The 25,453-nt window shown below is 35.5% G+C and overlaps 1 protein-coding gene across 3 annotated transcripts in view; it reads left to right on the forward strand.

The window, feature by feature from the left end:
* Positions 1 to 25,453, forward strand: part of COL4A5 (collagen type IV alpha 5 chain) — a 238,244-nt gene that overhangs the window by 170,754 nt on the left and 42,037 nt on the right. For 2 of the 3 annotated variants that reach the window (XM_036840905.1, XM_036840906.1), the window contains exons 29-36: positions 1,085 to 1,235; positions 6,900 to 7,013; positions 12,213 to 12,380; positions 13,228 to 13,317; positions 13,794 to 13,943; positions 15,331 to 15,429; positions 16,820 to 16,909; positions 17,313 to 17,452. In XM_036840905.1, the coding sequence (XP_036696800.1) occupies positions 1,085 to 1,235; positions 6,900 to 7,013; positions 12,213 to 12,380; positions 13,228 to 13,317; positions 13,794 to 13,943; positions 15,331 to 15,429; positions 16,820 to 16,909; positions 17,313 to 17,452 (1,002 nt within the window). Of the gene's footprint in view, positions 1 to 1,084; positions 1,236 to 6,899; positions 7,014 to 10,362; positions 10,372 to 12,212; positions 12,381 to 13,227; positions 13,318 to 13,793; positions 13,944 to 15,330; positions 15,430 to 16,819; positions 16,910 to 17,312; positions 17,453 to 25,453 lie in introns of all 3 variants that reach the window. The other variant, XM_036840904.1, reaches the window with a different exon arrangement.

Consider the following 25,453-nt stretch of genomic DNA (forward strand, 5'->3'; position numbering starts at 1 on the left):
AAGTTTCTGAACCTGTTTAGAGTGACTGGTTATATGATGAGATGAGATGAGAGAATACAATCATGAGCTTCCCCTGTGCTTTTCTGTAGTACCATCATTCCATTTAATCTCTGTCCATGTCTGTGTGATGTTTGGTTGAAATGGTGTTGAATATCATGTCAAGTACTTCTCATACTTTTCCCCTCTGTCCCAATTCCATCCCAGATACATAATGCAAATCACTGCTATCGACTTAGTACTAATAATGGTACTATGTTTGAGTTGGTTTCTATTCCTCTTACTACATTTTAGCTAATCTAAAATTTTCCTTAGTCAGTCTTCAGCAAACTGCCATGGTACGTAATTATCCTAACTGTTCCTGTATTTTCTCTGTGCTTAATTAATTTAAACTTCCTGTGTTTTTATGATTACTATCAATAACTTTTTTCCATGGGAAGAAAAATTGACCAGGGCCACAGTTCTCGTGAGAAATCACTTCTCTATTGATTGTTTTTATTTTATTATTAACCTTTTCAAATGAACGCAAAAGTAAAAGGAATAATACAGTGAACTTTCATATATCTATCACTCAGATTCCAAATTATCAAGATTTTATCATATTTGCTTCATCTACGCTTTTTTTCTTTGCTGAAGTATTTGAACCCAAATCTCAATATTGTGTCATTTCACCTGTAAATATCTATACTTCAGTATTCATCTCTAAGTAAACACATTATATAGAAAACCCACAATTCTGTTATCATACTTGGTCAAATTTAAAATAATCATCTAATACAGTACCCAGTCTGTAATCACATTTCATCACTTTGGTTCTTTAATCTCATGCTGTCTCAGTTATTTCTTTCTTGTCCTGAAACCAGACCGAATAATTCAATTTGTTTTACTAAGCCCAGTTTCCTCTCCTTCCAGATGTTCTGTCCTGCATACCAATTACTTTTCATTTAATTATCCTACTCCCTTTACCATGGCGGGGGGGGGCGGGGATATTACCTTGTATTTTCTGCTTTAAATTCTCTATAGTAAACAGTAAACACCAAGAAAGTCATGGGAGTTTTTGTTGTGTTTTATCATGTGTATGCTCAAGGGAGAACCAGGATTTGGGCTACCTGGGCCACCTGGGCCTCCAGGACTCCCAGGTTTCAAAGGAATACTTGGTCCAAAAGGGGATCGTGGTTTCCCAGGACCTCAAGGTCCTCCAGGACAAGCTGGCTTGGATGGGCTACCTGGACCAAAAGGTATGGAGGCTGTTGCTACTTCTCAATTTGCTTTTAAATTTATGGAAATTGAAACTGTTGTGACAGTTTATGGGTGATAATCCCAATTAACTAGAAAGCCCATGCTGCCACTCTATCATGGCTTTTTGTTTTTAATCCTCCATTGGTATATGTTGTGTTTTATTTCATTGTATAGATGATACAATCATATATGTATTGAAGTAACACTTTTGTAAAAGTCTTCCCTTTACCCCATATCCATCCACTATGTGCCTCCCCATCCCACATGTAGCCATTTTTTAGTTACTTATTTATCCTTCTGGTGTTCCTTCATACAAATACAAGCCAATAAGAATATATATATATATACATATATATAGTTTAACATCTTTATTGGAGTATAATTGCTTTACAATGGTGTGTTAGTTTCTGTTTTATAACAAAGTGAATCAGCTATACATATACATATATCCCCATATCTCCTCCCTCTTGCATCTCCCTCCCACCCTCCCTATCCCACCCCTCTAGGTGGTCACAAAGCACCGAGCTGATCTCCCTGTGCTAAAGAAGAATATATATATTTTTATTTTCTACCTTTCTCAAAAGATAGAGTACTACCTTTTGCACTTTACTTATTTCATTTAACTTTATATTCTAGAGAATCCTCCATGTTAGTACATAGAGATTGTGATTTTTTAAAAATAGTTGCCTAGTATTGAATTGCTTGGGTATGCCATGGTTTATTCTACCAGTTGCTAGTTGCTAGACTGTGTTTTTGGCAATATTTTCTTATTAGAAATAATGCCACACTGAATAATCTTGCATACATGTTATTTCATGTGTGTACAGGTGTAATGTTAGAATAGAGTAATAAAAATGGGTTCTCTGAATGGAAGGGCAAATGCATTTCTAGATATTGACTGATTCCTCTCCATTTGTACCTTTTTACACTCCCCCCAAAAATGTATGTGTGTGCTTGTTTCCCCACAGCCTTGCTAAATGAGTATGTTGATAAACTCTTGGATTTTTGCCAAACTGTTGGAAACAAGTAGGTATCTCAGTATAGTTTTTTAAATATTTTATTGTGAAAAATCTCAAACTCAGAAAAATTAACAAGAATTGTACAGTGAAAACCCATCTATCTACCACCTAGATTCTACAATTCACATTTTATCTCTCTGCCAACATTTAATTTTTAAAATTTTTTTATATATAGCAAAGTAGAAAGAATTTTACAGTGACTACTGTATACCCACCATTGATATTCTACTATCAACATTTTACTATGCATGATTTGTCACATATTTATTCATCCCTTTCTCCTTTCATTGACTTATTTTTAATGCATTTCAAAGTAAATTACAATTGCAATGCACTTCTCCCTAAATACTGCAGCATGCATGTCTATGGTTGTTCTTTTTCTTTTGATACACTACCAAATGTAAAATAGATAGCTAGTGGGAAGCAGCCACATAGCACAGGGAGATCAGCTCGGTGCTTTGTGACCACCTGGAGGGGTGGGATAGGGAGGGTGGGAGGGAGATGCAAGAGGGAAGAGATTTGGGGATATATGTATATGTATAACTGATTCATTTTGTTATAAAGCAGAAACTAACACACCATTGTAAAGCAGTTATACTCCAATAAAGATGTTAAAAAAAAATGAAATGTGCAAATCTTAAGGGTACATTTTCTGGATTTTAACAGATGCATACTCCTGTTTAACCAAACCCCTATCAAGATATGATCCCAGAAATTTCCCTTTTGCCCCTTTCCTCAGTCCTAACCCCAACATCCACAGTGGCAACCATACAGTAATGATTTTTTTCATCAAAAATTAATTCTACCTGTTCTAGAAATCCTTTGGAATTATACAGCGTGTACTTTCTTTGTAAGGCTTCCTTCACTCAGATTACTGTTTTTGAGATTCATTCATGTTGTTGTGTTTATCAGTAGTCCTTTATTTTTTTTAATGAGCATTTCATTTTATAAGTATACCAAAGTTTGTTTATCCATTCTCTGTTGATGGACACCTGGACTGTGTCAAAGTGTTTGGCTATTATGAGTGAAACTCTTAAGAACATTCTTTTACAACTTTTTTTAATGGATATGTGCTTTCATTATGCTTGAGTAAATACCTAAGAGTAGAATTGTTGGGTCATAAGACAGGTGCATGTTAGTTGTATAAGACACTACTAGACCTTTTTCAGGGAACCCTTGTACATCGTTGGTAGGAATGTAAATTGGTACGCCCACTGTAGAAAACAGTATGGAAGTTTCTCAAAAAACTAAAAGTAGAACTACCATATGATCCAGCGATCCCACTCCTGGGCATATATCCAGAGAAAACCACAATTCAAAATGACACATGCAAAAAAATAAATAAATAAAAAAAATAAATTAATTTAAAAAAAAAAAAAAAAGGCTTTAAAATGACACATGCACCCCAAAGTTCATTGCAGCACTATTTACAATAGCCAGGTCATGAAAGCAACCTAAATGCCCATCAGCAGATGAATGGATAAAGAAGATGTGGCACAGATATACAATGGAATATTACTCAACCATAAAAAGGAATGAAATTGTGCCATTTGCAACAACATGAATGGACTTGGAGGGTGTTATGCTTAGTGAAATAAGTCAGACAGAGAAAGACAAATACTGTATGATAGAACTTATATGTAGAATCTAAAAAATAAGACAAAATAGTGAATATAACAAACAGGAAACAGTCTCACAGAAATAGAGAACAAACTAGTGGTTACCGGTGGGGAGAGGGAAGGGGCAGGGGTAGGAGAGGGAAGGGGCAGGGGTAAGATAGAGTAGGGGATTAAGAGGTACAAACTACTATGTACTATAAAATAAATAAGCTACAAGGATATATTGTACAGCACAGGGAGAATAGAGCCAATATTTTATAATAACTATAAATGGAGTATAACCTTTAAAATTGTGAATCACTATGTTGTGCACCTGAAACTTATATAATATTGTAAATCAACTATAACTCAATAATAGAAAAAAGAAATTACTAGACCTTTTCCCAAAATGGTTGTATCATTTTCTAACCAATACGGTATGAAAGTTTCAGTTGTTCCACATTCTCTCCAACATTTGGTTTTATCAGTCTTTTCATTTTTGAATTTTAGTAGGTATGTAGGTAACGTATTTTGGTTTTAGTTTGCATTTCCCTGATGACTTATGATGTTGAGCTCTTTTACATGTACTGGTGAATTATTTACATATTCAGATATTTTTCCCACTTTAAAATATGGGTTGTTTCTCTTTTTATTGTTAAGTTGGAAGTGACCTTTACGTATCCTGCATACTGGTTCTTTGTCAAATACATGTTTATGAGTATTTTATCCCTATCTGGCTTGCCTAGTGTATTTTGATGAGCAAAAGTTTTAATTTTATTGATTTTTCATTTATCAATTTTTTTCTTATTTGATTATTATTTTCTGTGTTTTATCTAAAAAAACTTTCCCTTTTCCAAAGTTGCAAATATATTCTTTTTTATTTTGTAAATTTTATAGTTTTAGCTTTTATGTTGGAGACTATCATCCATTTCAAATAATTTTTGCTTAGCATCATTTATTTAAAATAGCTCCCTCCTCATTGGATTATTTTGGTGTCTGTGTCAAAAATCAAATGGCTGTTTATGTGTGGGTGTATTTCTGTGCTGTCAGTTCTGCTTATCTATCTTACTACCCTTAAGTTCCTACCAACTGTTTATATTACAGTAGCTTTGCAGTAAGACTTGATGTCAGGTAATGTAAGTTCTCCAACTTTGTTCTTTTTTAAAAATTTCTTTGGATATACTAGGTCCTTTTCCTTTACTCTCAGGGTAGTTTAAAATTTGTATTTCCATTATTATGGGGGAAATTGACCATCTTTTCATATGTTTAAAGGACATACATATTTTTTCCTGTAAACTGCTCATGTCCTTTGCTCATTTCTTTATTGGTTTCTTCTATCCCCTTGATTTTGATTTCCCTAATTATATATATATGAATAGAATTAGTCTAACTGGTTTGGCAGTTGTTTTTTTTTTCCTTTCTGGTTTGCAAGGAACTAGACTCTCCTGGTCAACGTTTTGGCCCCCAGAAAATAATCTGAAGAACCCCATGCTTCTGAAACATGTTGGATTGATTCCTATTAAAGCAATAAAACAGCATAGCCAAATTTAACCAGGCTATATTCTGCCAGCAAGAGCCCCAAACTAACCCAATACAAATTGTTCTCAGATAAGCACTTTTAAAAATACCTTCCTGTCTTTGAGTACACAATTCTGGCCGGCTATAAACTGTAACACTCAAAGTTACAGATAGTGTTTCCCATCAGTTACCTCCCCCAGCTTAAACCTGTGACCCCCAAAACTTGCAGATAGAAACATTTCAAAAGATAAGCTATGTGGCAAACAATCTCCATATGGAAATTACTCACTCATTATACTTTGTTTATGAAAATATCCTTGAGACAGAGGTTGGGAAGAAAGTGGTTGAAGCCCATTTTAAACATCAGCTCTTTATCAAGCATTTGCCTAACCTTTGAAAGGAAGTATAGGATCCCCATATCCTAATAGGAATCATTCTCAAATATTAAAACCTCAGTACAGTTCCTAAGGTGCTAGAAAAAAAAGAATTTGGGGCTTTCTGCCACGTAATTCCTTTATTCCTCAAACATTCATTATGTTCTTATTCTGTGTCTATTACTACTTGAATCGTTAGAAACACAAAGGCATAGACTCCGCTCTTGAAGATCTCAGAGATTGTTGTCTACTATAAGAAAATCTAGGTGGCATCACCATGATAGTGTTTATCTCAACAGGAACTTTTATGAATATGTATCAGTAATGTTTTGGACCAATAGACACAGCAAGCAGATCACAATAAAAGTTCACCCACCAGATATACTTACACCAGTGGCTGGGTATCAGAACTTAGTGACTAAACTATAGGAGAAATTGGTACAACATTTTCAAGGCAACATAGTGACCAATAATAAATTAATAAGGCTAATATTCATCAGGAAAGAACTATATGAGGAAGAAAATGTGCTTAAGACTGAACATTGGAATCATTAAACAAAAAAGAAAAAAATGATGACTTTGGAAGCATTCAGTTTACCTCATATGTTACTTTTGTTCAGGACCGCATCTAAGGTGCCTTGGGAAGCTTCATATACAAGGTGACATTTGAACTGAATCTTTAGGGAAGGATGTTCCAGGTAGCAGAAATAACGTGCAAAATATCATTGTGACAAATAGAATGGTGTGTTTGTAAATATTGAAATAAATAAGAAAGTATAATTTGCAAAAAATCTATATCATATCTAGAAATTAATAAAACAAAATGTGCCTAATGTATTTGTGGGGAAAATTAAAACTCTATTATTAACAACTTGAAAAAGGGTAGAATTAATTGGTTGATAAATCGTATGTGTAGATGGGAAGAGACAGTCAATTCTCCCCAGATTTGTCTGCAAATATACTGCATTTTCAATGAGAATTCAAGTAGAAATTTTCTGGATATGACATAACTGATTCTGAAACTTGATATTTAGCAAACATATGATAAAACATACTACAAAATCATTGTAATTATAACTTTGTGAACCAATGCTAAAGGCTAGTGACTCAGCTATTGTTGTTTTTAATATCTAAACTATATTTATTCCTTAAAGGTGACATTGGACCAAATGGACAACCTGGGGCAATGGGACCTCCTGGGCTGCCAGGAACAGGTGTTCAGGGACCACCAGGGCCACCAGGAATTCCTGGACCAATAGGTCAACCTGGTAAGATTGGAGTAAATGTGCATTTTGTAGCACTAATTATGTAGAGGTTGATTAGCCCCTCAATAAAGTGTAACCTATGTAACAGTCTTCCAGAAAACAGATTTGAGAGTTAACATGTCCACTTATATAATTATGTAAAAGTGAAAGAGCACAGATCACAACATAAGAGCTACTTTAATCCCTGATATTTCCCCTCCCTGTTAATTTAAAATTGATCTATTAACAATAGTGCAATTTAACAATTGCAGTGTGTTGCCGTGGCTTATAATCATTGAGCTAGTCATAGCCTTGGAATCCCAGACCTTCTAGTGCTAATCATTTCAGACCTGAGTAGCTATATGGCATTAATAGACCTTTGTGGAACCTCATAACATTTCTTAGCACATGAGAACTAGGGTTAAAAAAGTTCTTTGAAAAATATTTCTTAGGCATTCTCAATTTTTTAAATAAAACAAGTGAGTTTACTTGAATTTTCTCTTCTTTTGCCCATAAATCAGCATTTACTTTGCAACTCATAAGCACGCTAAGGTTTTTTTAAAATATGAATACTCAGAAAAGTTTTGTCAGCTTGTAACCTAATAGAGAATCATATGATTCCTCTATGTTTGTGTGAGAGCTTACTTGAGTTTGTGGATTCTGAGCCATCTGGTGATGTGAATTATTTTTATCTTAATCTAGGCTGGCATAGTAAGGGCCACACTTGGGCCAAGATTATGTTATTGCAAATCACTATAATAATATATGAAATTAAAACAAATATGGAACATTTAATCATTCCTTACTTCACATGAATACATCGGATGACTTAAACACACCGTTCAGATATACATACATTGACTTTGAAACAATGGAATATATTTTCTGACCTTACATGCCAATAGGTATTTTGTTAGTTATTATGCTAAAAATCTAGAAACACTGATTAACAATATAAAAAGCCTGGAAAGTAAAGGTTATTTTTGCTTATGTCCTATTTTAAACATTTATTTTATGGCACATTATACCTTTTTTTTAGTGGCCCCTAACATGTCACTACTGATTTAGAAATAAGAAAACTTACAGTGTTGCTTTGAACCAGCTTGTTAAAAAGTAAGTGCTTCAACATTCATGAGAAAACCATCTGTCCAACTAGCAGAGGGATCTTGAGAGAAAACAATTAATTTTTAGGTTTGGCCATTATAGTCTTGGCCCGCTGTTTTGCAAAATGGCTAAAATGAATTTATCATTTCTGTTGTGTTTTGTCATTTATTTTATTTACCAGAATTGCATGAGGTTTTGGAAGCATTTTGAATTCTTAAATCACAGCTTAGCAAGAATAAAAAGAGACCACTGTTAATACCAATATGAACAAAATAAAAATACATTCATTTGTGCTTTATGCCTTTTCAAATTTAGCTAATACTCTACGATGCTTCATTCATCTAATGTTGTTTCTTTTTAACTGATGAATATATAGGTATATTTATAAAGTCCATATAGAATGGGCAGGGGGAAAAGTAATGATGCTGAATTTAATCTCATCTCTTCCCTCTGTAAATATGTATTTTGCTACAGAATTGAAGATCTTAACTAATATGGTTCAACAAACAAATGAAGTTAACAGCAACTGCCATGAAAATGTATTGAATGCATTCTTATTAATATAGAAATGTTCTCAAATCACAATTTTTTTTACCACAGGATGACCACATTTTATATTTGATAATAGCAACATATACTCACTTTTAAAGTAAATTTTATTTGTCTCACCAAAGCAGAATATTATCTTAGTCCATTTCAAAAATACCACAATTTCTGTTTGTACATCTCAATAACAGGATGATCAGCAAGGCTACTACTAATATCTTGATACACCTGACTTATACTGCATGGCTGAAATTCTAACTACCAATTTTTTTTAATAAGAAGCTTATTAAATATACTTGCTGTGTTTCATTTTGCAATAGAAAACTTAATGCAAAGTATTCTATGTTGTCAGTTCTCCAGAAATATATGCTTTTCAGGCTTTTCTTTTGACTCCAGTTTTCTATTATTTAATTAAGCTTTACTATTTGTCATTCTCTTTTCCAAAGCAGGCTGTACAGTTTAATGCATGTTTATAAGTTAAAGACGTGTTGAATATCAATTCCTCATTTGGCAGTAGGGAAATAAAATTTTTTAAAAATGCCAAGGGACAAGAAACAAAATGCTTTTCATCCAATGCCCTAGTAACCCAGGCAGAAATGCAAGTTGTTGGTTCTTGTTATTTGGTCTGGCCACTAACTAGAAGATAATTGCTTTAGTTCATCTTTTTAGAGGTCAGTTAAATATACTCAATTCCACGTCTACAGATAATACCCTAACCTGAGTTAAATGTGTTGTAACACTTGCCCAGTCTCAGGAACACGTGCATGGCTGAATCAGCTCAGGCTCATCACCACTAATGTGAATCAGAGGAACAAGGAATTAGTCGTGTCATTTTTATAGATGAAGGAGAGTACATTGTAGTTTTCTAACTTTTTTTGGCTATAAAACCCTTGGGCTGTGTGTGTGTGTGTGTGTGTGTGTGTGTATGTAAAGTTTTCACAGATAATGCATGTTTTTGGAATTTTCTTTTTTTTCCCATAAACTCATTCCATTTGGCTGCAAATAAATTTAGAGCATTGTACACCTCTAATGTACTTAGCCTCTATAGATATATCCATGTAATTCCTTTTATTGTGTAAGGAGATTCAGCAGAGCTTTGAATTTATATTGACTTTCTTCATTCTGGATCTTACCAGGATGCCAATTCCTGACATAGTCATGGAAAAGATCTATGCTGTGAAAAACGCAGCATAATATCTGTTACTACTACTAATGATAATGCAGAGATCTTTGCCTAGTACATGTAGTTTGCTTAATCATAGACTGCACTAATAAATAATTATTGAGTTATCTGTACCTAACCTGTTACAGTATAAAATCAAGTTTATTTTTAAATTCTAACTAACCTTTAGGAGCTTAAATTCCAAAGTGATCATTCACAGCAATATAAAGATCAGAGATAAACAAGAGTGTAAAGCTGATCTTCATCAAAAAGTATTACTGTTTGTGAATGTAAATATTTTATTGTGTCTCTGTTGGCAAACACATTTATAGTATATGTTATACGAGCATCTGAGCAAATGCCTAAAATAAATTTCTTTACTAATTACTAATATATGTTAGTAGTGAATCAATGTCTAATAAATTCTATTCGTAGACTTTTTGTTCTAATCTTTACATGGTTAGTTTTGTTTCCTAACCTAATGAATCTTTTTGGAACTTGCTTCTGCTTGGGTGGTTCATCTTGCTGCTGAACTGTAACTTCCTGCCTCTTGAACTTCAGGTCTACCAGGTACTGTAGTTCTCTCTCAAAAGCCTTATCTTTTTCTTTTTTAATATTGAGAATTTATTATATTAGAGCAAATAGAAAATATCATTCAAATATAATAGGATCATTGTAAAAGATGCAAGAGATATTTCATGAAAATGGTTCTGAGAAACTGTAAATAGGATATTTCCTTTGATTTATTAACCTTTGAGCTCTATTGAGGTATAATAGACAAATAGAATTGTAATGTATTTCAAACGTACAATGTGATTATTTGATATATGTATACGTGGCGAAAGGATTTTCACAATCAAGTTAACACATCCATCACCTCACATATTTTCCGCTTTCTGTGTGTGAGAACCCTTAAGTTCTACTCTATTAGCAAGTTGCAGTTATACAATACAGTATTATCAATGATAGTCACCATGTTATACATTAAATCCTCAGACCTTATTCATCTTTTTTTTTTCCCAAAAGCCATATCTTAAAGCTTTAAACTTGGAAAACAAGATTTCTCCAGATTGAAGTCTTTGGTTTCTTTTAATTATTTTGTAGAACCGCTCTCTTGGAGCATATTTCAAAGGACTAGTTAGTTATCTTGAAAACTCAGCTATTAAAAACTACTTGGGCTGTAATATAACAATAGACAGTGATTCATATAGGGCTATAATTGTGTACATGATTAGGTATCTCATCATATTTCATAAATATAATAATATAAAATATCTCTCCCCTTTTAATAATCTTTTTACTATGAAATGGCAGCATTGGAATCATTACTACTGTACCCACTAAATGGAATTCTCTAATCCTCAAAGTGAATTTAATCAGTTTAAAGGCATGCTGGTATATGACATCAAACAGGTCTTAAAATGCCAGCATCTTGCTCTCTTATAAAAATAATTGTCTGTGAATCTTCAACAGTAATAAAATTCGGTCTTATTGTTGAAGGGATGCTTGGAATGGTCACCTGTTTCATCCCGCAGCTTTCAGTCAGTTATGGCACATCCCCATTTAACAGATGAGAACCAACAACATTAAGTGACTTAATAAGTCACGTAGCTGATAGGTATTGGAGTGGGAACTTGCACCATGTTTGTAGTGTAATTCTTTTCACTAAACATATTCTTTTTTAACCACCTTGTTTTCTGGAGTATATTTTTGCAATGACATATTTTTTCTATAAAATCCTGGCTGGATTACTGTGAAACAGAAGTTAACAACAAAGACTAATAATAATGTATTATTAAAACAACATGTAAAACAAAGCCAAAATAAAGTCAAAAGGGCCCATGTAACTTACTTATTCAGTAATTAATCTTTTTATGGATTATAGATATACATCTTTATAATTCATAATACCTTAGAGCAATGCAAATCCAAGTGTGGTCAATGGACCAGTGTCGAATTACAAACTGTTTGTTACCAGTCTGCACTGGAATTAGAAGAAATAGAGAGTAAGCATTTAGAAACTTTTATAGCAGTTTGACAGTGTAATTGTATTTATTGAATATAGTAACCAAAAGGTAGGATTGTATTTTATATGTCTTTGATTTCTTTATTTTAGTATTTTAGTAATTTTTATTGTGTTTTATGAAAAAAATAGTCCATGATGGACCAGGAATTAAGAAAAGATTGGTCATTCATGAGAAATAATTTCAGAAGCACCTTCTTAGAGAAATATACTTGAGAATCCTAAAGTTTTATTGTTGGTTATTTTCTGCGCATGATGCCAAAAGTATCTCTAACTCACTGTTAGGTTGGTTATATACAGGATTCTATCACTTGTTTGCTAGAAAAATAACCAGATACATCTCTTAAAACTGCTTCAATACTTCTTAATATTGGTTTGTATTAACTAGGCTTGCATGGAATACCAGGAGAGAAGGGGGATCCAGGGCCTCCTGGATTTGATGTTCCAGGACCCCCTGGTGAGAGGGGCAGTCCAGGGATCCCTGGAGCACCAGGTCCTATGGGACCCCCAGGATCACCAGGGTTCCCAGGAAAAGCAGGTGCCTCTGGCTTTCCAGGTAAGTTTTTAGTCTTCCCTGATTTTGGATTCAGGAAATTAAAACTAATATGACTCTGGTATATTACCCTCTTGTACTTTTCTGGATTGACACTATCCTTTAAGGAAAAGTGTTAAATGTCTTTGATTGTAGGAAACTCACTTTGCTATTTGCATTACACTTTTTCTCTCTGAGGGCTCCAGTTATATATTGCTGTGTAACAAATGACCCCAAAATTTAATGATTTAAATCAACCTTTTAATTTTGCTCAAGGTTTGTGGGTCAGGAATTAAGGGATGGCTTGCCAGGGTTGTTTATCTCTGATCCACATGGCATCAGCTGGAGTGGTTGGGGTTGAAGGATCTACTTCTCTGACACCTGAGTGTTCATTGGCCTCTTCACATGGTATCTCATTATCCATAGTGGTACTTCTCATTATGGTAGTATCAGGGTAGCTGCTCTCCTTCCAGGGCAGCTGGCTTCCAAAAGAGAGAATCCCCAAAACTGAAAGTGAGTGTACTAAGAGCCACAGATGGAAGCTGCAAGACTTCTTATGATCTAGCATTGGGAGTCATACAGTGTCACTTAGTCAAGGGTAAGGCACAGAGTCATCCCAAATTCAAGGGGAGAAGGCTACTCTAGGCTGTGTATACTGGGAAGTGTGGTTCATTTGGGGACCATCTTTAGAGACTAACTACCACAATGATATAGGCAGTAGTGGTCACTAAGGTTACAGTAGTTGGAAAGGGGTGAAACTTAGTGCCTTCCCTCCAAGTCTCAATAGTTTTCCAGTTGACATCTTTAAACTTATCTTTTATCTTTCCAAGGTCAAGGAAAGGTAAAAGATACTTATCGATATTCTTAAAAGGTGCCAAAGGTGAAATGGGTATGATGGGACCTCCAGGCCCAACAGGACCTTTGGGAATTCCTGGCAGGAGTGGTGTTCCTGGTCTCAAAGGTAATATTCAGGGTTTGCTGGCAGATGCATGAAAGAAAGAAAATTAAATATTTTACTTTATGTCGATACAGAATATTTTTATTTGACTGCTTTAAAATGAGCAATGCTTACTTGTATTTTGTTTCTTGTATTTTCATGGCATTTAAATAGGTACTGTTTTAAGTTTGGTGGTATGCTTAGCTTGAATACTATGAAACATGGTAAGTGCTTAGCTCAAAATAACAGAATATAGGGATTAAATTTTTACTTTTTACAGTCTTTGTAATTGTCAAAGAATCCCAGAAGAGAGACTGTTATTTGAGTGTAAAAGTGTGTGTGAGCTCGAGTTATTTATAGGCAGTAAATAAGGTGCCTAAGTGTTTTGGGTGGTCAGTGGCCTACCCAACTATGTAACATATGAATAATCTTTATATATGCATTAATCCTGGATGGATAAATCTGATCTGCTTTGTCTTCCCCACACATGTTGGGTTTAGGTGATGATGGTTTGCAGGGTCAGCCAGGACTTCCTGGCCCTGCAGGAGAGAAAGGTAGTAAAGGAGAGCCCGGCCTTCCAGGCCTTCCTGGACCAATGGATCCAGATCTGCTGGGCTCAAAAGGAGAGAAAGGGGACCCTGGCCTACCAGGTGAGTGAATGCATTTATTTGTTAATGTGTTTCCTGCTATATATGAATTTTAATTTTTAATAGCATGGAAAGTGACTTGTAATCCAGGACTCACCAACAAAAGGCAGTTAGGTGCATCAAATTTTGGTAACGAAAATTAATTTTCACTGATTTCACTGATCAACTTTTGTTTGAGTATTTTCTTTGTAGTTTATCTGTCACAAACTATGAGGTTTTAAAATAGACAGTCATTTTCAGGCCTTCCAGAAAATAGTATATAGGATGTGGTCAAGAGAAAAAAGATATATAGCCAGAATTACTTGGAAAACAGATTTCAGTGTTTGGAAAATTTGCTGGTCCTTTAAACTTTTTCGCCTTGAAACCAGATGAGGATGAGTGGTACTTTGTTGCCCTGCAGTGTTTTGATATCCACATCATGCTTGACTTTTAAGTACAGTTCATTGTTATTCTACCCTGGAAGAATAAACAAGTATTGGACTATGAACAGCCAAGCTCAGCTCTGGGGAAGGTCGCTGAAAGTAGGTCTAGGGAATGACTGTGTTGTTATAGTTATTTTATTAGAAGCAAATAAGGTATGAAGTGTAACAGGTTTTTAACATTTAGAAGTCCTTTTTTCTTTTTATAAAAGGATAATATATTCATAACAAAGCACCAGAAAATATGAATAAGCACAGATCAATAAATAAAACACAATCCAATCTATATAGAATAGTCTTTCAAACAACATGGAACTTTAAAAACTATCTATGTTTATTTGCAGATCATAGTAAAGTTTGTGACTCTTTCTGTGTTGTAACCATTACTACTGTCAGTCCGCGTGTGAGTGTGTGTGCAGGTGTGTGTGTACACAGATGTTATAAGCTTCCCTATGAGCAGGACCTGGTGGGATTTCTCCTCAAAAAAGAGTGTTAAGACATCACTGTGATTTTGTATACAGTCATGAAAGAGGCAAAGCCACCTAATTTTGTATTCTTGTGAAAGTGAGATACCTTTCTTGACTTACTTCTTGCAAGGCTTCTCTTCTCTTTCCATTATGCCTTCTGCAAAACAGAGGCAGTAAACTGTATTTGCCTGTGATATAGGGTTATTAAAGATAGTTATAGAATCTAAGAGACAGCTTAGGGGTAATCTTCCCCAATTCCTTCATTTTACAGTGTAAGAAACTGAGGCCCAAAGAGGAAAGTGACTTAATTATTGAGTGCTCTGCAATTCTTAATGGTAGCTAAATAAAGAAGTGGGGGATTTTAGTGAGTCCGGTGCTGTTGGTTCATACTATATCAGAATATCACTGTATTTCATTCATATTTCAGAGTTTGGTTAGCTTGCTTCACCAGATTTATTTAATGATATCAGCCTAACTTGTCTTTCTTATACTCATCCTTGGAAGGTATTCCTGGAGTTGCAGGACCAAAAGGTTATCAGGGTTCGCCTGGAGACCCAGGGCAGCCTGGACTGAGTGGACAACCTGGATTACCAGGACCATCGGGTAAGTGTGATAAACCACCTGTAGCAACTGGGTGGTTGATCCTGAACCCTGGAACAAAGTAATTATGTATTTATCGTGTGTAATGATGTTTTGAATCTGGTCATGGCAATATGCTTGGGTAGCTACTGAGATACCGGACCTCTCCTTAACAGAAATGTTGCCATTTGGCCCAAGTGTCAACAGAAGATTTGTAGAATATTTTGCTTTGCTCAGTTTCTTCTTTTTGTGGCATCAGTGTGTACGCAAAATCAGAAGTACATCCAAGTAAGGTGCTGTGTTTTATTTATATCCATTGCAGCATATGTAAATAAGACAGGTTATCTGGTAGGAGCCTAAAGAATTCACCCTTTCCAGTTCTCTGTCTTCAGACAAGTCAATCATTAAACCATGTGAAACAGATGGCTGCCAATTCTATTTTTAAAAGTTTCTAGGGATAAAAATTTCACAATCTACCTTGGTAATGTGTTATAGCATTAATCACTCTTACTGTCAACATGGATTTTTTTTCTTATTTCTAATAAAACTCTTTCTTGCTGCTTCTTAAGCCATTTTCTTTGGGTTGGGCCCCTAAGGAATAAAGAGTAGCTCATCTCCATCTTTGTAAGAGCCCTTTGGGTCAGTTATTCTGTTCTGGACTCGGTACTGCATTACCTTGATGTAGTGGGAAGGAGAAATTATCTCCTTTTCTATCCTTCACATATTTTGCATTTTCTTCCCCAAGCTGGAAGACAGTGTGAAAGGAAAAAGAAAAGAAAATAATATTTAAGGCAACATTGTGGTCCTTGGAAAATACCTGGGTGACACCACAGAGCCTCAAGTATCTAAGCTCTGGGAAGAATGTGTAAACACAACAGCCATGACTGTTGGGGGGAGATAGTCCAGTACTTCTCCATCAACTCTTGTCTATCCATGGCCTAATGTGCTGAGGGTGTATCATGACAGGTTACCACTTTCCTCTTCTGGTCTCACATGATCAGGCTCTACATGGGAATGCCACTTCTGAATCTTTTAAAGAGTCCCTTTATATTGGATTTACCTGTGATAAATATAGTAAGGTACTTACTTATACACAAACAACAGATAAGATTTCAGGTGACTGGAATAGTTTTAGGGCAAGAAACAAGGTGTCTTGGTGAAAGTTTTGCATTTTTAAAATAAATTTGTATTGGGAAACCTCTGTTACCATGATTATATTGTAATATGTTCCTAAAGAGATTTCTTAGGTAACTCTTACCTGTTTTATGCTGAGTTAGATCTGTGGAACTTAATCATATGTTAAGATTTAATCCATTCAATCTCACGCTTGCATTTTAATTACAACCCACACCAGGAAACCAGGCAACCTTAATATTGCTGAGTTGTCTTAATTTTACCAATTTGGCTTTTGTAGGTCCCAAGGGTAACCCTGGTCTCCCTGGGAAGCCAGGACTTACAGGACCTCCTGGACTTAAAGGAAACATAGGTGATATGGGTTTTCCAGGTGAGTGATGAAAATTTCCCAAATGTTTAGTTCCATTAATGGAAGATGGTTCACTATCTTTGTTATTAGAAATGAGACTGGTATTGATAGAGTCAAACTGAGACAATATCTAAGGCAGTCAGTGGGTAGAGCTCTCTCATTACCCAAATATTTGAAGTGCGAATTAAGAGACAGAGCTTTAGAAAGAATTCACAAACTTACATTTTTTTCTCCAGCTATACCCCCTTTCACTTAAACTTCCTTGAAAAATAGGCTTTTATATAATCCTGGTTGTAAAGCTCATTATTATATATATCAGAATTTGCAGAATTCTTTTTAAAAATCTTTTTGCTTGGTCATGTGCATGATATATATCCCACAAACAATATTTTTTAAAAGATTGCATATTACATGTTTCTAACAGGCCCCCAGGGTGCAAAAGGGTCTCCTGGACCTCCTGGAGTTCCTGGACAACCTGGATCCCCGGGATTACCTGGACAGAAAGGAGAAAAAGGTGATCCTGGTATTTCAGGCATTGGTCTTCCAGGTCTTCCTGGCCCAAAGGTAATCCTACTCAGGTATATGCCTGAGCAGATAGGATTTTTCTTTAACATTGTGCTCGTTCCTAATTCTTCCTTAAACAAACTATAGAATGACATGGTGTAGTCTGGGCAAGAAGTTCATTCCTTCTCTTTTCTCCTATATTGTAAGGAGATATATTTTAGGTTTGCAGCCAGTCCAAAAAACGGAGGGGAAATCTTTCTGATTTCTTTATTTTCCCTCTATCTTACTCTTTGAGTATGTTTCAGTAACCCAAAAGCGTATTTCTGCCTAGTTTTGGGTTTTTTTTTCCTTTTTAGTGATGGAGTTGTTGGTCTTTGTCCTAATATTATTATTAACTAATCTGAAGAGGCTTATAAGCAAAGTAACTTATAAAATTAATGAAGGTGCAGTAGTATTCTTAACTGCATATCTGAGGTGGTTCTCCGAAAACAGTTGTACGTATCTCTCTCTGTCCCTAGTCAATGTGAAAACTTTGGTGGTATTTCTCAAGCAATCAAATCTAGAACATGTTTAAGAATCCCTGGACTCACAAATGTTTGATAACTGCTTAATTCCATGTAAAAAGGAAATAATTGCCATTGATTTGCAGAAGTATTTTATAACTAACAGAGAGGTATCCATTGTCTAATATATATGTTGCGAGTATTTTCTCACAGTGAATTGTTTGTCTTATAATGATGTTTAATCATTCAGTTACAACACAAAACCTGAGAGTATTAGAAAAGGAATTGTGTTACTCAACTACCATGAAATTAGTGAAAGTTCCCACTGAGATAAGAATTTATTGAATAACATTTTAAAGATAATTTCTTTTTAATAGTATGCAAAAAGACTATATTTTTTAAAATATTTTCTTTCTTTTTTTGGTTGCATCGGGTCTTAGTTGTGGCATGTGGGATCTTTTATTTGTTGCGGCGCGTGGGCTCTTCGTTGGGGCGCGCAGGCTTCTCTCTAGTTGTGGAGCGCGGGCTCCAGGGTGCGTGGGCTCTGTAGTTTGTGGCAGGCAGCCTCTCTCATTGAGGCACGCAGGCTCTGTAGTTGTGGCACATGGGCTTAGTTGCCCCGCGGCATGTGGGATCTTAGTTCCCCAACCAGGGATCGAACCCGTGTCCCCTGCATTGTAAGGTGGATTCTTTACCACTGGACCACCAGGGAAGTCCCCAAAAAGACTATATTTTGATTGCCCAGTTAATCAGCTTATTTTAAGAAGTAATCAAGAGAAATTTCTGCATATTAATTGTGGAATAACAGTATAAAGTTTATTGAAATGAATCTTAATTTTTTCTATTTAAATTTTATCAGTAATACATGAACACATATTTTACTAAAGATAACAATACAGACATATCAAGGGTAAAAGTGAAAATCTCCTTTATAACATGTCTTCTTTATTCCATTCCCTTCCCCACAGAACCCACTATTAATAGTTGGTGTGTAAATTTGAATCCCTTGCAACATATTCTCTTTCTCTTTCTCTCTCTATACACACACACACACACACACACACACACACACACACACACATATATACACATACACACAGAATTTTGGTTTTTCTACACTTTGTGCATATGTAGAGTCATAGAATATATACTATTCTGTATGTTACCTTATCACTTATGTCTTTTAATATTTCTTCTTTCAGTATATCTTAATCAGTTTTCTTCGTCAGTGTGCATCATTGTTAATGGTTGCATGATATCCTACTTCTGTTGTAATTCATATCATAATGAACATTCTTACACATATCTGTGGACACATGTACAATTATTTATACTGTAGAGATTCTTAAAAGTGAAATTGCTGGGTCAAAAGATAAGTGCATTTCAATTTTTGTCTTTTTAAGTTTTTATATTAACAGTAACAAATTAGATTGATTTTAAAAATCAACCAGCACACCATAGTGTATACAGAAATAGAAATATAATGTTGTACACGTGAAACTTTTATGTATAATGTTATAAATCAATAAAAATAAAATCAACCAGTATGAAATGATGTAAAATGAGAACTCTTCTTTCCACACATTTACATACTCCAAATCCATAGTTCTTCCCCAAGGTAACCACGTTTAGTAGTTCCTCATGTATTTGTCCAGAAAAGGCTTTTTATGCGTATATATGTATGTATATATGATAGGTATTTCATCAAGTTTAAGATTCAGTTTTGTACAATTCAAAATCTCTGATATTGAGGGGCATCTTACAATGGGAAACACCTTACAATTATAATTAGAAGCATTTTTCCCTCAGTTATTGATGCATGGAATGATGCGGCATCTTCTAATGGAAGTTATATTTTTATTTATATGCATGAAATCATATTCAATACCATATATCTGCTCTGGACCTAGTGGTCATACTTTAGTAGATCTTAGCATACTTTCTTTATCAGCCTATAAATATACACCTCATACTTTTTCATAATTATATAGTATTTTCTGTTTAGGTTAACCATAAATAATTTAACCTATTATTAGTACTGAAGTTGTTTCTATATTTTCATGATTACAAACATATGTTGCACTGAAATTCTTATTCATATCTTACATAAATATCTTAATATTATTTGGTAAATATTGCCATAGAATAAATTATGAGTAGATTTGCTGGAATCCAGCATATATATGCCTTTTTGTTTTTTAAGATTTTTATTGGAGTATAATTGCTTTACAATGGTGTGTTAGTTTCTGCTTTATAACAAAGTGAATCAGCTATACATATACATATACCCCCATATCTCCTCCCTCTTGTATCTCCCTCCCACCCTCCCTATCCCACCCCTTTAGGTGGTCACAAAGCACCAAGCTGATCTCCCTACGCTATGCGGCTACTTCCCACTAGCTATCTATTTTATCTTTGGTAGTATATATAAGTCCATGCCACTCTCTCACTTCGTCCCAGCTTACCCTTCCCCCTCCCCGTGTCCTCAAGTCCATTCTCTACATCTGCGTCTTTATTCCTGTCCTGCCCCTAGGTTCTTCAGAACCTTTTTTTTTTTTAGATTCCATATATATGCGTTAGCATACGGTACTTGTTTTCTCTTTCTGACTTACTTCACTCTGTATGACAGACTCTAGGTCCATCCACCTCACTACAAATAACTCAATTTCGTTTCTTTTTATGGCTGAGTAATATTCCATTGTATATATGTGCCACATCTTCTTTATCCATTCATCTGTCGATGGACACTTAGGTTGCTTCCATGTCCTGGCTATTGTAAATAGAGCTGCAATGAACATTGTGGTACATGACTCTTTTTGAATTATGGTTTTCTCAAGGTATATGCCCAGTAGTGGGATTGCTGGGTCGTATGGTAGTTCTATTTTTAGTTTTTTGAGGAACCTCCATACTGTTCTACCTAGTGGCTGTATCAATTTACATTCCCACCAACAGTGCAAGAGAGTTCCCTTTTCTCCACACCCTCTCCAGCATTTATTGTTTGTAGATTTTTTTTTAAACATCTTTCTTGGAGTATAATTGCTTTACAATGGTGTGTTAGTTTCTGCTTTATAACAAAGTGAATCAGTTATACATATACATATGTTCCCATATCTCTTCCCTCTTGCATCTCTCTCCCTCCCATCCTCCGTTTCCCACCCCTCTAGGGGGTCACAAAGCACCGAGCTGATCTCCCTGTGCTATGCGGCTGCTTCCCACTAGCTATCTATTTTACATTTGGTAGTGTATATATGTCCATGCCACTCTCTCACCCTGTCACATCTCACCCCTCCCCCTCCCCATATCCTCAAGTCTATGCTCTAGTAGGTCTGTGTCTTTATTCCCGTCTTGCCACTAGGTTCTTCATGACCTTTTTTTTTTTCTTAGATTCCATATATATGTGTTAGCATACTGTATTTGTTTTTCTCTTTCTGACTTACTTCACTCTGTATGACAGACTCTAGGTCCATCCACCTCACTACAAATACCTCCAGTTCATTTCTTTTTATGGCTGAGTAATATTCCATTGTATATATGTGCCACATCTTCTTTATCCATTCATCCAATGATGGACACTTAGGTTGCTTCCATGTCCTGGCTATTGTAAATAGAGCTGCAATGAACATTTTGGTACATGACTCTTTTTGAATTATGGTTTTCTCAGGGTATATGCCCATTAGTGGGATTGCTGGGTCATATGATAGTTCTATTTTTAGTTTTTTAAGGAACCTCCATACTGTTCTCCATAGTGGCTGAATATTCATTTACATTCCCACCAACAGTGCAAGAGGGTTCCCTTTTCTCCATACCCTCTGCACCATTTATTACTTGTAGACTTTTTGATTATGGCCATTCTGACCGCTGTGAGGTGATACCTCATTGTAGTTTTGATTTGCATTTCTCTAATGATTAGTGATGTTGAGCATCCTTTCATGTGTTTGATGGCAATCTGTATATCTTCTTTGGAGAAATGTCTATTTAGGTCTTCTGCCCATTTTTGGATTGGGTTGTTTGTTTTTTGATATTGAGCTGCATGAGCTGCTTATAAATTTTGGAGATTAATCCTTTGTCAGTTGCTTCATTTGCAAGTATTTTCTCCCATTCTGAGGGTTCTCTTTTCGTCTTCTTTATGTTTTCCTTGCTGTGCAAAAGCTTTGAAGTTTCATTAGGTCCCATTTGTTTATTTTTGTTTTTACTTCCATTTCTCAAGGAGGTGGGTCAAAAAGGATCTTCCTGTGATTTATGTCATACGGGGTTCTGCCTATGTTTTCCTCTAAGACTTTTGTAGTGTCTGGCCTTACATTTAGGTCTTTAATCCATTTTGAGTTTATTTTTGTGTATGGTGTTAGGGAGTGTTCTAATTTCATTCTTTTACATGTAGCTGTCCAGTTTTCCCAGCACCACTATTGAAGAGGCTGTTTTTTCTCCATTGTATATCCTTGCCTTCCTGGGATAAACCCCACTTGCACATGGTTTATGATCCTTTTAATGTACTGTCGGATTCTCTTTGCTAGTATTTTGTTGAGAATTTTTGCATCTATGTTCATCAGTGATATTGGCCTGTAGTTTTCTTTCTTTGTGACATCTTGGTCTGGTTTTGGTGTCAGGGTGATGGTGACCTCATAGAATGAGTTTGGGAGTGTTCCTCCCTCTGCTATATTTTGGAAGAGTTTGAGAAGGATAGCTGTTAGCTCTTCTCTAAATGTTTGATAGAATTCGCCTGTGAAGCCATCTGGTCCTCAGCTTTTCTTGGTTGGGAGATTTTTAATCACAGTCTCAATTTCAGTGCTTGTGACTGGTCTGTTTATATTTTCTATTTCTCCCTGGTTCAGTCTCGGAAGGTTGTGCTTTTCTAAGAATTTGTCCATTTCTTCCAGGTTGTCCATTTCTTCCGGGTTGTCCATTTTATTGGCAAATAGTTGCTTGTAGTAATCTCTCATGATCCTTTGTATTTCTGCAGTGTCAGTTGTTACTTCTCCTTTTTCATTTCTAATTCTATTAATTTGAGTCTTCTCCCTTTTTTTCTTCATGAGTCTGGCTAATGGTTTATCAATTTTGCTTATCTGCTCAAAGAACCAGCTTTTAGTTTTATTGATCTTTGCTATTGTTTCCTTCATTTCTTTTTCATTTATTTCTGATCTGATCTTTATGATTTCTTTCCTTCCGCTAACTTTGGGGTTTTTTTGTTCTTCTTTCTCTAATTGCTTTAGGTGTAAGATTAGGTTTTTTATTTGAGATTTTTCTTGTTTCTTGAGGTGGGATTGTATTGCTATAAACTTCCCTCTTAGAACTGCTTTTGCTGTATCCCATAGGTTTTGGGTCATCGTGTTTTCATTGTCATTTGTTTCTAGGTATTTTTTTATTTCCTCTTTGATTTCTTCAGTGATCTCTTGGTTATTTAGTAGGGTATTGTTTAACCTCCATGTGTTTGTATTTTTAACAGATTTTTTACTGTAATTGATATCTAGTCTCATAGCGTTGTGGTTGGAAAAGATACTTGATATGATTTCAATTTTCTTAAATTTACCAAGGCTTGATTTGTGACCCAAGATATGACCTATTCTGGAGAATGTTCCATGAGCACTTGAGAAGAAAGTGTATTCTGTTGTTTTTGGATGGAATGCCCTATAAATATCAATTAAGTCCATCTTCTTTAGTGTATCATTTAAAGCTTGTGTTTCCTTATTTATTTTCATGTTGGATGGTCTGTCCATTGGTGAAAGTGGGGTGTTAAAGTCCGCTTCTATGACTGTGTTACTGTCGATTTCCCCTTTTATGGCTGTTAGCATTTGCCTTATATATTGAGGTGCTCCTATGTTGGGTGCATAAATATTTACAATTGTTATATCTTCTTCATGGATTGATCCCTTGATCATTATGTAGTGTCCTTCTTTGTCTCTTGTAATAGTCTTTATTTTAAAGTCTATTTCGTCTGATATGAGAATTGCTACTCCAGCTTTCTTTTGATTTCCATTTGCATGGAATATCTTTTTCCATTCCCTCACTTTCAGTCTGTATGTGTCCCTAGGTCTGAAGTGGGTCTCTTGTAGACAGCATATATACAGGTCTTGTTTTTGTATCCATTCTGCCAGTCTATGTCTTTTGGTTGGAGCATTTAATCCATTTACATTTAAGGTAATTATCAATATGTATGTTCCTATTACCATTTTCTTAGTTGTTTTAGTTTTGCTATTGTAGGTCTTTTCTTTCTCTTGTGTTTCCTGCCTAAAGAAGTTCCTTTAGAATTTGTTGTAAAGCTGGTTTGGTGGTGCTGAATTCTCTTAGCTTTTACTTGTCTGTAAAGGTTTTAATTTCTCTGTCAAATCTGCATGAGATCCTGGCTGGGTAGAGTAATCTTGGTTGTTGGTTTTTCCCTTTCATCACTTTAAATATGTCCTGCCACTCCCTTCTGGCTTGCAGAGTTTCTGCTGAAAGATCAGCTTTTAACCTTATGGGGATTCCCTTGTATGTTATTTGTTGCTTTTCCCTCACTGCTTTTAATATTTTTTCTTTGTATTTAATATTTGACAGTTTGATTAATATGTGTCTTGGCATGTTTCTCCTTGGATTTATCCTGTATGGGACTCTCTGCACTTTCTGGACTTGACTGACTATTTCCTTTCCCATGTTAGGGAAGTCTTCAACTATAATCTCTTCAAATATTTTCTCAGTCACCTTTTATTTTTCTCTTCTTCTTCTGGGACCCCTATAATTTGAATGTTGGTGCCTTTAATGTTGTCCCAGAGGTCTCTAAGACCGTCCATAATTCTTTTCATTCTTGTTTCTTTATTCTGTTCTGTGGTAGTTATTTCCACTATTTTATCTTCCAGGTCACTTATCCGTTCTTCTGCCTCAGTTATTCTGCTGTTGATGCCTTGTAGAGAAATTTTAATTTCATTTATTGTGTTGTTCATCATTGTTTGTTTGCTCTTTACTTCTTCTAGGTCCTTGTTAAACGTTTCTTGTATTTTCTGCATTCTATTTCCACGATTTTAGATAATCTTTACTGTCATTACTCTGAATTCTTTTTCAGGTAGACTGCCTATTTCCTCTTCATTTGTTAGGTCTGGTGGGTTTTTACCTTGCTCCTTCATCTGCTGTGTGTTTCTCTGTCTTCTCATTTTGCTTAACTTACTGTGTTTGGGGTCTTCTTTTCGCAGGCTGAAGGTTAGTAGTTCCCATTGTTTTTGGTGTCTGTCCCCAGTGGCTAAGTTTGGTTCAGTGGGTTGTGTAGGCTTCCTGGTGGAGGGGACTAGTGCCTGTGTTCTGGTGGATGAGCCTGGATCTTGTCTTTCTGTTGGGCAGGTCTACGTCTGGTGGTGTGTTTTGGGGTGTCTGTGACCTTATTATGATTTTAGGCAGCCTCTCTGCTAATGGGTGGGGTTGTGTTCCTGTCTTGCTAGTTGTTTGGCATAGGGTGTCCAGCACTGTAGCTTGCTGGTCGTTGAGTGTACCTGGGTCTTATTGTTGAGATGGAGATCTCTGGGAGAGCTTTCGCCGTTTGATATTACGTGGAGCCAGGAGGTGTCTGGTGGACCAATGTCCTGAACTTGGCTCTCCC

Source organism: Balaenoptera musculus, chromosome X (assembly GCF_009873245.2).
Source record: "Balaenoptera musculus isolate JJ_BM4_2016_0621 chromosome X, mBalMus1.pri.v3, whole genome shotgun sequence".
Classification (NCBI taxonomy): domain Eukaryota; kingdom Metazoa; phylum Chordata; class Mammalia; order Artiodactyla; family Balaenopteridae; genus Balaenoptera; species Balaenoptera musculus.